This window comes from Daucus carota, chromosome 4, assembly GCF_001625215.2.
Source record: "Daucus carota subsp. sativus chromosome 4, DH1 v3.0, whole genome shotgun sequence".
Taxonomy (NCBI): Eukaryota; Viridiplantae; Streptophyta; class Magnoliopsida; order Apiales; family Apiaceae; genus Daucus; species Daucus carota.
In genome coordinates, this window is record NC_030384.2 from 17236747 (window position 1) to 17254008 (window position 17262).

The 17262-nt window shown below is 36.6% G+C and overlaps 1 protein-coding gene across 1 annotated transcript; it reads left to right on the top strand.

The window, feature by feature from the left end:
* Positions 1-493: 493 nt before the first annotated feature.
* Positions 494-1291, top strand: LOC108204129 (uncharacterized). The gene has a single exon (XM_064092061.1). The coding sequence runs from the start codon at positions 494-496 to the stop codon at positions 1289-1291; it is 798 nt and encodes a 265-aa protein (XP_063948131.1).
* Positions 1292-17262: the final 15971 nt, after the last annotated feature.

The following is a 17262-nucleotide window of genomic DNA, read 5'->3' on the forward strand; positions in this document are numbered from 1 at the left end:
TGCTTCTAATTGTCATACCTTTTGTCATAGCACTTGTTTAGATTGTTATAAAGCTTCCTAGAGTTGTCATGCCTAGCTTTGTCATTATAGTTCAAGGGTTTGCCTATATATATGGCTTCACCACTTCATTTGTAAGTTGTTCATTGCATTGTAAAGCTTTCAAGTTGTGCTAAACTTGCTATTGTTATATCCATAGTTTTCTATGCTTTGATCACTCGGTTGTTTTAATCCGCTAAGTTAGAATACTTCCTGTCAAATTTTTCTACGAACTAGTGGACTTTAAAACGAACCATATTAATTATATAACGACTTAAAAATTGTTATATTAATTAATTTAAATCTGATTAACAAGTTAAACTCCAATCAGATTATTCCGCCGCGATTATTTTGTGACTATTGTATTCAACCCCCCCTTCTACAATCGTATCTGGACCTAAAAATAATTGTTTTGGATGTGATTACCCGTGACATTCAAGCTCCGGTTCCTTGGTGTATGCTTTTTGCTGATAATATTGTGTTAATCGCCGAGTCTCGAAGTGAGGTTAATGAGAAATTAGAACAATGGCGTATAGCGTTGGAAGATTATGGATTGCGTCTGAGCCGTTCTAAAACTGAGTATCTCTGGGCCAATTTCAGTGAGGAGATTCATGAGGCGGAAGTTGCTGTATGTATTGCGGAGGCCCGTGTACCACAAACTAATACCTTTAAATACTTGGGTTCTATCATTCAGAGTAATGGCGATATTTCTGCGGATGTTACACATCGTATTTCGACAGGATGGCTTCGTTGGCGGGCTTCAACAGGTGTGTTATGTGATAAGAGTGTACCTTTGAAGTTGAAGGGTAAATTCTACCGTGTAGCAATCAGACCGTCATTATTATATGGTTCTGAGTGTTGGCCATTGAGAAAGGCTCAGGAACGTAGGATAGAGACAGCAGAAAAGCGTATGTTGCGTTGGATTTGTGGTAACACCATGATAGATCATATACCGAATGATACTTTGCGACGTCTTTTAGGTGTTGAGTCTATCTCTAAGAAAATAAGGGAGGGACGTTTACGTTGGTATGGACATGTTCGACGTAAATGTAACTCAGCACCGGTTCGGAGAGTAGAACACATATCGGTTCGGGGCAAGAGAAAGAGGGGTTGGCCTCGCCGGACATGGGCTGATCAATTAAGTTTGGACATGGGAGCCTTAAATCTCACGGGTGATATGACATTAGATAAGAATGATTGGAGACGGCTTATTAGAGTGGTTGAGACTAGGTCTCGTGGCTCACAAAGATTATGAGGGTTATGGTGTTATGTTTTAAGGGAAGGGTTTAGCTCAGTCATTACCAGATGCATTCGTGCCAATCAAAACCGTTTGGGTAAGTCCCATTGGAAGAAGGCCATGGGCTAAGGTATTATATTCTTATTATAGCACACACGGTTTTATTTGTTGTGCACTAAGCCGGGGGTCTTCACGGAAACAGCCTCTCTACTTTAAGGGTAGGGGCATGGTTGCGTACATCTCACCCTCCTCAGACCCTGCTCTAAGCGGGATATACTGAGTATGTTTGGTTTGGTTTGGTTTATTAGTGAAACACACAATTAAACACTTTGGAGCAGGCTACAGATGATGCTTATGTGAAGGTCAATTGCGATACTACTAGTTTCATAACTGATGTAGGTTGGATTGCTCGAGATATCTTTGTAATACTTTTTAGATCAAAGAATATGAATATTCTATTTGTTAAGCGATCTGAAAACAAGACGACTATTTGTTTAGTTCGTTCTTTGTTTCACAATCAGATTGTAGTTGACAGTTCGGGGGTTTGTCCCGGCTAGGTTTGTGTTATTTTACACCAACTATAAGAAAGATTGTAGAAGGGGGGTTGAATACAATCTTTTACAAATTTAAAAGATTCAAGAACAAACACTTTAAAACAATAAAATAGAAAACACCAAGTATTAAAAATACGGGTGGATTGAATGATCCACCCGTGAGATTTTATATTGAAGAATCTGTGGATTGATTACAATTCGCACAACTACTGGTTCATCACTTAAAACAAGTTCTAACTCTTAGATTTTCTCTCAAGTAATTTGAACAAGTTCAACTGATGCTTCTAACTTGGTTATATACTCCAAGTTTTACAAAGCTTTTAGCTAGATTACAAAATGCACTCTAATCTAAAAACAATGCTGCACATCTTTGTCTTATGCATGCTTTCTGAGATGTCTTCATCTTTGACCATCATCTTGATTTGATTAAGATTGCATTGCATGAGATAAGAATGTTTCTGCTTCTTCTTTATTTTCCTAATCAGGCTTCCATGTCCATTTTAGTGTAATTCGATCCATGTGATTTTTCGATCCATGTGATTTGTCAGACTTGAGCTCTAGTCGCTTTCAACTGCTCTTTGCTTCATCAGTTGAAAGTTCTGGTTACTTTCAACTGCTCTTGATCTCATCAGTTGAAGGTTGCGCCAGTCTCATCAGTTGAACGAATTACAAGCTTCATCAGTTGAATGCTGTTCCAGTCTCATCAGTTGAATTCCTTAGCATCATCAGTTGAATACTTTGTCTTCAGTTGAATGCTTGGTTCTCATCAGTTGAAACATGATCCAGTCTTCATCAGTTGAATAGTTACATCTCATCAGTTGAATATCCTTCACTTAGATAAAATTACATGGCATTGGATATTTACAATTAGCCATCCTATTCTACCCATCCGTTGATAATTTCCAAGGACAAGAAATATAACAATTACAACTGAAATTTGATAAAGATACTAAGTAAGACATGTTACAAAATGTTTATGTTATCATCAAAAATTATTGATTCCTAACAATCTCCCTCAATTTATGACTGGAGAAGATGCAGACATAAATTCTACACTTGATGATAACAAAACATAAATAAAATAAAATGCAGAATTTAAATACAAGAGTAATTAGAAAAGTTTACATATGATTATGCTCCTCTAGACTGAGCAGTTACTTGTTCCTAGAAGATCTTCTTCTTCTGGACTTAAGTTTTTCTTCAAGAATGTCAATCTGTTTCTGAAAAATCCTGTAAAACCATTCTTCATCACTGTCTTGCCTGTTGAGCTTGGATTAGAGAGTCTTCGGAGTGTTCATGCTAGCAACCTTAAGTTGATCTTTAGGTCTGAAAAATCTCCTACCACCTTGACTGTCCCTAAACTCCATGATTGGAGTTGGTTCATGGTGAATTTTCTTTCCATTGTAGGGGATTTTCAGCCTCCTTTGTAGAGTAGCATCTGAGGACCATTCTTTCCTGATTTCAAGGATTCTCTTTAATACCATTTGCTTTGCAGGTGGTGTAAATCCTCCTGTCCTCTTCATGGAAGCCTATATCTTTGTTAAAGAACTGAATCCTTCAGAATTCAGAACTCTGTGAAGAGGCCAGGTGACATCACCCTTGCTTTTGTAGGAGAACACCAATCTTTCAGGAAGCTTGGAAGTTGATTCTATTCCTCTTACTTCTTGAAGATCATTCAGCTCCGGCTCTAACTCAGAAATTTCTTCAATATTGGCAATGACAAGATAGTCATCTGGATTTTCAGGTTCTTTTGGAGGTTTAGGAGGGTTAGCCATTCTCTTAGCCACAGTCTTCCCTTTCTTCTTTGGCTTTGGAGTTTCTTGAACAAGAAAGGCTGGGATAGGAATATCTTCAAGGTCAATTGGCTCCTCCTTTGGCATTATTGGCTCATCATGGAAGTTGACATCTGGATGTACCACTGTGGTGTCCTTGATTGGAGAAGAAGGCTTTGAGATAGGTACAGACTTTTCAGGCACTTCTTCTCTTCTCTTGGCTGCCTCAGGCATCTTTGATCTAGACTTGACCCTCTTTTTCTTTGGAGAAGATTCAAAAGCCAATCTATTCTCAGTTTGAAGCTCAGCTGCCAACTCCTCCTCTAGCTCAATAGCATACCTTTCATCAACCTCTATTTCTTGATTCAAGGAGAGTTGGGATTCATACTACTTTCTTTCACAGTCTCTGGCCACCTCTTCAGCTTTTGCAAATGAGTAGTGAGGATGGCCAGTTCCAATAAACAACTTTTGGCCTTCTCTGTAGATGATGGCAAAATGAGATTTCAGGGCCATATCTGTAAAATCTTTGTAGCTCTTAATTTCTTGGCCCAAAAGCTTGTACTCATTCTTGTCAGGCCTAGCTAGTGGAAAGTAGATTAAGCTTGAATCTTTTCCAGGCCTGGAGTACCCACAGTTGTTTGGAAACAAGATGGCCTTGAACTCATTTACAATTGATGGCTCACCTTTTTCCTTCTTGGAGGGGATGACAATTTTAGGTGTGATCACCCTGAGAATTGTAGTTGTTGTGGGAAAAGAAGTTGGAACTGCAGATGTAGATTGAGAATTTGAAGTTGCAGAAACAGCCTTCTTATCTAGCAGAGCCAATCTCTTTTCAATTGAATCCAATGCTGCAAGCCTTTCAAGTCTCTTTTGCTCCTTTGCACTATGAAAAGGAGGAGGAATTCTGCTCACCAACTCAGCAGGAGAAGGTAAGGGTTCTTTCTCCCCCTTTTTGTTAGCATCAAGTGAAGCACTAGGAAGAGAGATGCCAGATGCCAATAGAAGATGTTGGAGAAGACCAGTTTGCACCCTTTGGTGTTGGAGCATCTCTTCTATTCTGGAGTTTAAAACCTGAACATTCTCTTCCAGAGCTTCCACTATCTTTTCTAGTTGAGCTTGTTTCTTGTCAGAGGCAGAAATTGCAGTTTGGACTTGAGTAGAAAACTTCTCATCAATCTTGTTGGATAAGTCTGTTTTGACAGATGTGATGGGAGAGTTTAGATGTTCAGCTTCCTTCTGGAAATGGAGAGACTGATACTTATGCAGTCTTAAATTTTCAAGGGCTTGACTGGCAAAAGTAGCAGTGATGGATGGAGAAGAAGAAGAGCTTCCAGCTTGAGGGTGAAGCAGAGATGTGGCTTGCCTTTGCAACTCAAGACTAACTGCAGTTGCATTTGCAGATTGAATGGAGAGCCAAGATGGAAGAGAGGTTGTAGGCTCTTCACCAAGAGATTCCTCAAGAGCATCATTGAGGTCTTCATCACTTTCATCATAGTGAAAATCATCTCCAGCATTGGCAGGCAGGGCTGTAAGTGCCTCCTTTGCTCTAAGCATAGATGATGAAGTGTGAATCAGATTTAGACTCCTCTCAGCTGCTTGATTATCCATCCTTACAAAAGCTTGGACAGAAGACATCCCATGAGTAAAAGTCTCAGGGTCTAGTGAAACACTATCCAATATGGATCTGTATTCTGCTTGATAAGCTTGCTCACTAAAACCTTCATTGACACCTGTATTTCTCTCAATTTCTCTCTGTTCTTGCATCAAGGGCTCCCCTTGGCTCACCTCACAGATCACCTCTCCCTCACTTATCCTTACTAAAGGATCACTCATTTTCTCCCCTTTTTCCTGGCCAGAAGAAATTGCCAGACTCTCCACACCCTCTCCTTTTGCCAGCACCCAAGGCTGCCTCTCCACTCCAGTGCTCACATCACTCAATCCTAATAGTGTTTGTGCTACCATGTGATCAACTGCTGTAGAAAGAGGTAAAGTAAGTGAAGTAGCAGCAGTTGTCAATTGATGAGGGACATCAGTTGAAACATGAGTAGTGGAGACATTCAACTGATGAGAGCTGTTAAGCACATCAGTTGAAGGACAAACACTATTCAACTGATGAAGGAGATCAGTTGAAGATAATGAAGAAATGGGCTTAGAAGCTGTGACAGTTGAGTCTGTGGTGATTGATTTTGCATGTAAATCCACAGAACACATTGTCACAGTAGAATAAATTGGATGAGATTGATCCAACAAATCATCAAAATGATGATGATCAATCTCAGAAGTTGGCTTCTCCATGAAATCTAAAGATGGAGAATTTACAATTGTGGTGTGGATTAATTCCACATCCACAGAAGATGTTGGGGATTGTGTTTGAGTGGTAGATATGGTAAGATCATGTATATGTGCAATTGGTTGAGAGGAAGAAGGGGGCTGTGACTCCACATTTATTGGAGTCACATCAAGCTGACTTTGAGAAGAAGAAACAGGCATAAAATCCTGTGTGTGTGCAGTGTGCTTTACCTTATCACTTCTTTGCTTCTTTCTCCCATAGGCCTTGATAGGTGAAGAAGTGGTGTCCCTCCCCCTCTTTAGCTGTGTCCCTGGTAGGGGACTATTTTCAATAACAGCATCCTTTTGGGAGGATGCTGCTAGGGATGAGCTTGAATCCATTTTAAGCTCTGCAGTCTTTTGGGAGACTGCAGAGTGGCTTGGCAGGGCATCACTTTTCTCTCCATCCTTATCCTTAGCGCTTCTTTGATTTTCACCCTTTCCCTCCCCCTCACTTTCTCCAATCACACTCCACTCAGGTTTTTGTTTCTTGGATTTTACAACAGATGCCTTTTGGGAGGCACCTGAGGTTGGTGGAGTATACTTGGATTTAGAGGGTTGTGCCACTTGTGTGGACTGTTGATGGGTCTCTTCAACAGCCCTGATGGCAGAAAGTAAAGAAGGTGAGGGTTGAGAAAGAGTAGTAGGATAGCCATGTACCTCTTTTTCTTTACCAGGCTCCATGATTGGCAGGTAAATCACCTCCAAGGAGGGGTAGAGATTCATCCTTAAGAGGTCTTTAAAGACTCTCTTCTCCTGCACAAAACTGGGAAGCTTGGCTTCCTGGTTAGTGATAACTAGCTTCTCATCAAGATGATTAGCTAGCATCATGAGAAACCTAACATAATATATGTTCTTAGGTCTATCAGTTTTATCACCTAGTTTCTCCCCAATTTCTTGGATCATCAAACCACCAAAATTAAAGTATTCATTTGTCAAGAACATATAAAGCATTTGTAAAATCTGAGAAGTAATAGCATTAAAATTACTAATTTTACCAGAGAATGACTTAACAAAACATCACAAAGATAACTCCATTCTCTCCTAAGACCTCTCCTCTCAATTTTACCTAAAGCATCAGTTGGTAAAACATAGTTCATGGCATAAAGCAAGTTAATCAACTGAACATCACTAGGTAATGAAGAGACAGTATCCTCAGGAATGCTAAAACATGCTTTCATGACATCAGAATTAACAGTATGCATATTATTTTTAAGAGAGAAAGTTAGAGTTTCATCCTCACTATTGAACTCAGCTGAAGTCCACATCTCTTCCACGACTTCATGATAAATTGTGGGAGTTGAGAGCATTGCGTGGGAGAGTTGGCTGACTTTGATAAACTCCATCATCCTGTGAAACTCCTTTTCTTTCACAGCTTTTGTGTCCACAAAAAAAGCTAAATTGTTCTTCTCATAAATAAACCCAGTTGATGTAGTGTATTTCTTCATTGGCGCCATTGCAGTTTACAGAAAAAGCTTGAAGAAAATGTGGACTTGTGTTTGCACAGAGAGAGAGTAGAGGGTTTGTGAATTCGAAAGAGTAAGATGAAAAGAAATGAAAATAAATTAAAACACTTAAATACTTTCTCAGAAAATTGCTGTGATTGGCTGAGAAATTACCGTTGAGAAGAAATTACTCTTATTGAACTCTACAAAAATTACACACACGATCGTGTGTATAAAGCAGGAGAGAGCTAAAAGAAATTTCAACGGCTCAGATCTAATAATATTTTCAACGGATGAAATAAGCGCCTCTTTAAACTTCCTATTCAACTGATGATGATCAGTTGAAAGTGTTTTCAACTAGTGTCATCAGTTGAATGAAAAACAAAACAAGAGGGTATTGTTTCAAACATCAGTTGAAACAATTTCACTAGTTCATCAGTTGAAATATTACAGATTTTATCCAGAATTATAACTAACTTAATTTTGATAATTCAAAATTAATTAAATTCTGGCTGCCAAATTACAGAAAAATTCACTATAAATTAGGAGAAATTTAACATACCTAATTTACTTACCAACCTTGTGAATGTGGATTCATCTAGAGGATTTGTGAAAATATCTGCAATTTGTTCTTCACTAGAAACAAAATGCATTTCAACAGTACTAGCCATCACATGTTCTCTTATGAAGTGGTATTTGATGTCAATATGCTTGGTTCTTGAGTGTTGTACTGGATTTTCAGTTATAGCAATAGCATTGGTGTTGTCACAAAATATTGGGATTTTGGAGAGATTTAAACCATAATCAAGTAATTGATTTCTCATCCACAATATTTGTGCACAACAGCTTCCAGCTGCAATGTATTCAGCCTCAGCTGTAGAGGTTGATACAGAGTGTTGCTTTTTTGCTAAACCAAGAAATCAGCCTATCTCCAAGAAATTGACATGTGCCTGTTGTACTTTTTCTATCAATTTTGCATCCTGCAAAATCAGCATCTGAATATCCAATTAGATCAAATCCAGAGTCTTTAGGGTACCAAATCCCAAGATTTGGTGTTCCCTTAAGATATCTGAATATTCTTTTAATAGCAATAAGATGTGATTCTTTAGGATCAGATTGAAATCTAGCACAGAGGCATGTAGAGAACATAATATCTGGTCTACTAGCTGTCAGATATAAAAGAGAGCCAACCATGCCTCTGTAATTAGAGATGTCCACAGATTTCTCATTAGGACTCAACTCCAATTTAGTGGCAGTTGGCATAGGAGTCTTAGCTTCTTTGCAATCCATTAAATCAAACTTTTTAAGTAAATCATAGATATACTTAGTTTGATTTATGAATATACCTTCCTTTACTTGTTTAACTTGTAAACCAAGAAAGTAGGTGAGCTCTCCCATCATGCTCATTTCATACTGACTCTGCATTAAATTAGCAAACTTTTTGCAAAGTCTTTCATCTATAGAACCAAAAATTATATCATCTACATAAATTTGAACCAGAATAAAGGCACCATTTACATTTCTGTAAAATAGTGTTTTATCCACAGTTCCTCTGGAAAAATGATTATCTAACAAGAATTGAGATAGAGTGTCATACCATGCCCTTGGTGCCTGCTTTAGTCCATAAAGTGCTTTTAATAAAAAGTAAACATACTCTGGAAATTCTGGATCTTCAAAACCAGGAGGCTGACTCACATATACCTCCTTTTCCAGTTCACCATTTAGAAAAGCACTTTTGACATCCATTTGATAAACTTTGAAGTTTGCATGAGCATCATAGGCCAAGAAGATTCTTATGGCTTCCAATCTTGCAACTGGTGCAAATGTCTCATCAAAATCAATTCCTTCAGATTGAGAGTATCCTTTAGCCACAAGCCTTGCTTTGTTTCTGGTGACAACTCCATTCTCATCCATCTTGTTTCTGAATACCCACCTTGTGCCTACAATTGTTCTATTCTTAGGCTTGGGTACCAGCTTCCATACATTGTTTCTCTCAAATTGATTTAATTCTTTTTGCATAGCAAGAACCCAATCAGCATCTTTGAGAGCATCTTCTATGACTAGGTTCATCCTGTGAAAGAAATGCACTGTACAAACATTCATCTTGAGTGGCTCTTCTTGTTTGTACATATGCATTTGCATCTCCAATAATTAACTCAAAAGGATGATCCCTTGTCCATTTTCTTTGAGGTGGAAGTGATTGCCTTGATGATGTAGCTTCACTGTTAAAGTTCAGATTTCCATGTTGGAAAGCTCCCCCTAAATTTGACATCTCATTATTTCAAGATTGATTGAAATTTTGAGATATTCTTTCAACTGATGATTCTTGAGGTGTTTCAACTGATGCCTCCAAAGTAGTTTCAACTGATGCTTCAGTTGAGTTTCCAATTTCAGTTGTTTCTTGCACCAAGGTCTCAACAGTTGGAATATTAATTCCAGGATTAATTCCAGCATTCTGAACAGAGTCATCACAATCATCATCACTATCATACAGATCACCTTCACCCTCATTCTCAAATCTGAGATTATCATGAAATCCTTCATCTGTCAATCCTTGGATCTTTTTATCATCAAAAACTACATGAATTGATTCCATAACAATGTTGGTTCTCAGATTGTATACTCTAAAAGATTTTCCATTAGAATATCCAACAAAAATAGCTTCATCTGCTTTGGCTTCAAATTTTCGAAGATTTTCACCTTGATTTCTTAGAACATAACACTTGCACCTAAATACATGAAGAAAGCTAATTGATGGCTTCTTTCCCTTGAAGAGTTGAAAAGGAGTTAGATTGTGAGGTTTGGTAATTAGAGAAATGTTTTGAGTAAAACCGGCAGTGTTCACAGCTTCTGCCCAAAAATAGGTTGGAAGTTGAGCTTCATTAATCATGGTTCTTGCAGCCTCAATGAGGGTTCTATTCTTTCTTTCTACCACTCCATTTTGTTGTGGAGTTCTTGGTGCAGAAAACTCATGAGTAATTCCCTTTTCTTCACAAAATTCTTTCATCACAGAATTCTTGAATTCTGTTCCATTATCACTTCTTATCCTTTCAACTTTGATATCTGGACTGTTGTCTGTAACGACTCGGGTTTTTCGGCAATTATTTATTAGTTTGGTATTAATTCTTAAAAGGAGGAATAAAATTTTATATTTTATTCCAATTTATTGGTTTTCAAAAATGAATTTTTTTGTTACTGCAATTATGTGAATATTAATATTTTACGTGCAAAATGTGAATTGATGCAATTATTTGGATTAATTGTGGTAACTGTTATATGTGCACTTTATTATTTATTTTGTTCGAGTGGGTAGATTAGAAACTCGATTTATTTATTATCTTAGTAAATCGAGACTGTCTTTTCATTTTTTTAAAAATCAACAGTATTTATTTATACCCAAAAATTTTATCCGATACAAATTACCAAAATATTCCAATTTTGGTATTTTTTTTTATATTTCTGCGGGTTCTAAAAGTATTTGATAGTTGTACAAATTAATATTTTTGTTATTTTTAAATTAGTGAGAACTTCAGTAATGAATTGTAAAATTAGAGGGTGTCTAAAAATTATTATTTTTGCACATTCTCTGTATTTCGGATTTTTAATGATTTTAGAAAATTTTACTTTTTGTTTTCAAAAATGTTTTAGAGCCCCTAAATTTAATAAAAAATGATTAAACTAGCATTCTTTTTCAAATTGGGGGCTACAAATTTTAAAAATAAAAATAGAAACTTTCTTTCTTTTCATTCCGTACAAAACACACGAGCAGACAGGGTTGGGGGTTTAGGGATTGCATCAATCGGCGATTTCAAGCAAATCGCAGAGGTAATCACTCGGCGATTTCTTTCAACTTCTTCGTGTGTATATATCTCTTTGTGCGATTGTATATCTGTGTATATACATATATATCTATATATGCTTATTTGTGATTGTGCTGTGCGAGAAAACAGAGGCGACGGGAGGTAGGTGGATTGGAGGTTGAAGGAGGAGGCTGATGGGGCGTTCTTCACCGGTGAAGGAGGCGGCGTGTGGTGGCGCTGCTATGGATTCCAGTTTTAGCTATGGTTGCAAGCTGGGCAGGTTGTTGTAGCTGCTGTTGTTGCAGCGCAGAGAGAGATGATGGAGGCGAGCAGTTGTAGAGCTATTTGGTGGTGGCTGAAGTCGACCAAGATGTGCATATAGAGGATGTTCAGAAGTAGTTGAATAGTATCGTGGAGCGAGGATGGAACAAACCAATAAAGCGAAGCTATGCTATGGATAGTCAGTTAAGTTCTGTCAGAAACTAAGCAGAAGGGAACAATTGTCAGTAGATAGTATTGTTAGAAATCTGAGAAGCAGGAGTTAAGGCAAGTACTTCTATCCTTCTCTTACAGTTAACAAATATTTTTATTTGCAACCTATACATATACTGCAAGTAATTCTATTTGTCTCTTATAATTAAAGAGCAATTTTCCTATCATTCTCTTTTATTTAAAAAGCAATTTCCCAGTTTCTTCTATTTATTCAAGAATGCTTTTGAGACTTTTTGGAATTCTTTATTGGTAAATGTATTTCTTGGTTTACTTTGTCCTAGTGGCAATTGGTTATTTTGTTCAATATTCTCTTGCTATTATATCTTTTAAGAATGTTGAGCATAGCCAACTATATATGATTTCAAACTTGGTTAACAGTGAAATGTGGTATACAGAGTATTACTCTGCAGGTTTTGATTTAAAAAGGTTGGATGCCTTTTGGGTTTGGTAACATGAAAATGGTGTTAAAAGACTTCTAATATAGAAGTATATTTATAAACTGTTAACCAATCGGAATTCATTTGCTGGACCGTGGTGCCGGTCGTGAGTTACATGTTACATTATTTAAGGCCAATGTGTGCCTTGGGCCCCTTAGTTCTTTGGATAGGTAGCGCCCTGTCCTGGTGCTTGATGCTCGGCTGATCACCGTGTCAGCACAACGCACCGTAAGTGAATGATTTTTCACAGAATAGTTTTAAATGATTTTATTCTCTTGTAATTGCCATACTTTTAAAATATGACTCTTGTTCTATATTGTTAAAATACCTGGCAAGTTACATATAGAATTTGATATATTTCAGTTCTCTTTCATTTATTACATCTTTTCTTGTTATATACTTGCTGAGCATTATTGCTCACTCTTGCTATCCCTATTAACCTTTTCAGCTAGGGATTAAGGTGATTTATTTGTCGAGCTGCGCGTAAGAATATTGCTAGGCAAGATTGCAAGGGACCAAATTTCAGCTTGATTATCAGGTAGAGTATTTTGGAAGATATCAAGGAAACTAGTTGTGATTAGAATGGTACAATTTTATATCAGTTGTATAATAATTTATTTATTGGTTATCAGTTACTCTTCTTATCGAGGTTTAACTGGTAATGTAAATTAAGTTGTACTCCCTCCGTCCCAGCCAATTCTTTACGTTTGGTTTGGGCACGGAGGTTAAGAAATATGTATAAAATAGTGGGAAAGAGAAAGAAAAGTGGGTGAAGTGGTGGGGCCCATTAATTTTTAATGTATAAAAGAGAGTTAGTGGAGTAAAAGTAGTGTGAAAAGTAAGTAAAAGTAGTGTGAAAAGGGAAGAAAAGTTGGGAAGTGGCGGGACCCATTTACTATTTTTGGTAAGTTTTGAAATGTAAAGAATTGGATGGGACATCCCAAAGAGGAAACTGTAAAGAATCTGCTGGGACGGAGGGAGTAATAAGATTTAAAGTTTTAGTTTCTGATTTCAGTGCTGTAACCTATTAGCGATCCTGTTTTTAGGGGGTCAAAGTGATTTTGATTTAAATGTCTTTTTAAATGTTCAGATTTTCAAATATCTGTTTTACCTTCTTCCGCAAAATACAGGTTTTTAAATGATTTTGTTTTAGTGGCACCAAATCCAGACCCCCGGATTCGAGGGCTGTCACATTGTCTAATGCCTTGATATGATTTATAATGATTTTCCCAGCTTCATCCTTAGAATGCAGGAAGAAAGTCCAAGTAAATTTTGAAAAATCATCAACAATCACTAGACAATATTTCTTCTTAGAAATGGACATTATGTTGACTGGTCCAAATAAATCCATATGCAAGAGCTGAAGAGGTTTCACAATTGATGAAAGAGATTTGCTTTTGAAAGAGCTTCTCTTTTGCTTTCCATGCTGACAAGCTCCACACAAACCATCTTTAGAGAATTCCAGTTTTGGTATTCCTCTCGCCAAATCCTTCTTGACTAACTCATTCAAAGTCTTGAAATTTAAATGAGACAATCTTTTGTGCCATAGCCAACTGTCATCTGAGCTTGCTTTACTGAGAAAGCAAGTGATAGATTCAGACTTTACAGAGTTGAAGTCAGCTACATACACATTTCCTTTTATTGTCCAATTAGTACCACATTGTTTTCATCTCCTTTGGTGACAACACAGGCTGCAGGAGTGAAATTTACTTTGTATCCTTTGTCACAAAGTTGACTGATGCTAAGCAAGTTGTGCTTAAGACCAGACACCAATGCAACTTCATCAATGATGACATTCTCTTTTGCAATCAAGCCATATCCCATAGTATATCCTTTGCTGTCATCTCCAAAGGTAATGCTAGGGCCAGCTTTCTCTACAAACTTTGTGAGTAGGGAAGAATCACCAGTCATGTGCCTGGAGCATCCACTATCCAAGTACCACAAATTCTTCTTATGGTTTCCCTGCACACATTTCACAAACAGATCAAGTTGATTTTGGTACCCAAACTGCTTTGGGTCCAGATTTGTTAGTCTTAACATCTTTTCCCTCATTCTCAACTTTTCCCTTGGATTGAACTGGTTCAATCTTTGGTTTTGGTTGAGAGATTGGAACATCAACATTGTTCTTAAATACAGACATTTGAGGTATGCATACATTGTTCATGCCATGCAAATTTGAATGGAATTGAAGCATGTTAAAAGCATTGAAATATGGATTGAACATATATGGCATGCTAGGCTGAGAATATGGATTATGAGGCAGTAAAGCAGGCATCATGTTTATAGCAGATAAGTTCATGTGAGGAACAGATGACATAGGAATAGGCAATGATAACTTAGGAGCAATCACAGTTTTACAATTAGCAGACACTACACCAAATATGACCTATTGCAATGCTAAGAAATCGTAATATTAGACCCTAAAAGTGTTACAATATACTGTATTGTAACATATTTGTCAAAAATCGGCGTTGCGTTTACTGCCGTTGCAATAGAACCCTATAGCAACGAATTTTGTGCTTATTGCGCAACACTTTATTAGTATTACAATAGAAACGTTGTTGTAACACTTTTAAAAGTTATACTAACACAAATAAGGTGTTACAATAGGCTATTGCAATATTTTTTTTTATAACATTTATGTGGTTAAAGTGTTACAAAAGTAATTTATTGCAACATTTATCTGCAACACATTTCTTATATTGTAATACTTTCATATTTTATTAGCAACACTTATGTGCAACAATTTTTATTAGTCCATATTGCATATCCTATTTAAATTTAAATATACCAGTACAAATCATATCAAACCAAAAATCATATTTAAAATTTCCTTCATTACAATTTAATAAAATTAAATAAAAAAGAGATAAAAGAATGAAAAATAAAAAATATCCTGTCAATTATTTACACGGCAAGTCCTAGTTATAATAATTTCTTATAAATTATCCATATTTGCTTGTGCACGTTCTTTCATTGAAAATATCTTTGAGCCAACATGATCCTTAGCACCACCTTGAGAAACAGCATATATCATCTTCGATGCAGCGATCTGAGCTTCCGCTGAGGTGGACCTGAGTAGGCCAAGAAGTGGTGGAATGCAACCCCCCAGCAATACCTTCACCCTTAGTTCATTCTCCTTGCACAGTGACCATAAAATAGTAGCAGCCTGTATTTTTACCCCAAGTGATCCTGATCTAAGAAGAGATACCAGCATTGGAACTGCCTGGGAATGTGATCCAACAACACTGAAAGCATTTTCATGTGTATCAATAAGCTCCAATAGTTGCTTTAAGGAGAACTCTTTTTCTTGTGCAGATGAGGAACTCTGGCGCAACTGCTCAATGCATTGAGCAACACTAGCTAATGTTCCATCTGGATCCTCCATGCTACTGCGCTCCTTGCAATTAATTTTGAAAGAAAGATAATTATAAGCAAAAACTCAATTATAAAATTGGAAAATACACTATACCCCACAAGAGATAGTATAACCTAAACAGATTAAGCAACTGAAAAAATCTACAATTGTCATTGCGCAAGGAAAAATGGTTGAAAAAATCTAGACAAGTCCTTGTTAAATCAGATTTACAAATTCCGTGGTGCTTTTTATTGGTTCTAGATAAAACCCTGTATTTTAACATTATGGATACATGTACCAAGTGGCCAGCAGAACTTTTATAAGACAAGAGCTTAACAATTAAATAAAACTTGCTGTTAGGTCCAGAAATGATTGTAGAAGGGGGGGGGGGGTTGAATACAATCGTCACTAAAAATCGCGGCGGAATAATCTGATTTGAATTAAACTTGTTAATCAGATTTTAATTAATTAATATAACAATGTTTTAAGTCGTTATATAATTAATAAGGTTCGTTTTAATGTCCACTAAAGTTCGTAGAATAAATTCGACAGGATGTATTCTAGTTTTAGTGAATAAAACAACCGAGTGATCAAAGCACAGAAAACTGTGGATATAACGAATAACAAGTTACAAACAACTTGAAAGTTTACAATGCAATGAACACTTGAGAAATGAAGAAGTGAAGCCATATTTATAGGCAAAACACTTGGGTCTAGGTATGACATTGAAAGGAATGACTTTCTAGCTTAGGAATGACATTACAATGGAAGATATGACATTATTACACAAAGCCATGCCCTAAAACAAAGAAGGAATGACATAAATAAGTAATGTCATACTGCCAGGGGCGGTATGACATTTTTCCTTGGCCTTCAAGGTTCATTTGGCATGACTTAATCAAATAAAGTCATTCTGATGAGCCATATATGACATTATAAGTCATATATATACAAGTCATACACACAACAGAACAATGTCTGAAAACGGGACACGGTATGACATTCTATGTCATGCCAGTGTATGTCTGTATCAGGCACACGGTATGACTTTGATTAGAAAAGTCATACTGACTGAATTATGACATGTAAGACGCAACAGTATGACTTATAAAGTCATTGCTAGAAATGCCGCATGGATGGACACGGTATGACATTATTTGATAATGTCATACCGAGTCTTTTAATGCATAAAACAGTTTTAATGATTAAATAAATATTAGATAATTACCCACTTAATTATATTAATTATATAAATTCATAAATTAAATTAATTCGAAGGTGAATCAATTTAATAAATAAATTATACAACTAATTTAATTATTTTGATTAGTGAGATAATTAAATAGATACTTATAAAATTGTATATCTTCATCCGCAGAGACTTCAGGCTTGATTAAACTTTGTAGATCTTTGTCTTGATCGAACGGCCATTTGTAGTTGATGCAGAACACTTAATTTGAGTAGCTGACACACAAATGTATTGTCTGGTTCATCTGTATCTAGCTGAATTAAATATTCTTTATCAAATAAACATTTGAAATGAGGCTTGTTCGACGAGTCTATGTCTTCGTAGATCTTCTTCATAAGTAACAGTAGTATGGAATCTTCTGAATAAATAAAGTATTAAAACTTTATACCTTCTGGACTTCTGGACGTGCTACAAAAGATTATTTGTACACTGAGGCTTGAACATATTAATGAACTTCTTCCAGTGGCTTGTAGCAGCATCCTGAAATTCTTCAGACATATAATTTCAATAAATCACTTGACGTTCTTCGTACGGATTCCTTCAACAGTATTTGC

Excerpts from the sequence above, each read along its gene's own strand:
- LOC108204129 (XM_064092061.1), top strand. The coding sequence starts at position 494 with ATGCTTTTTGCTGATAATATTGTGTTAATCGCCGAGTCTCGAAGTGAG.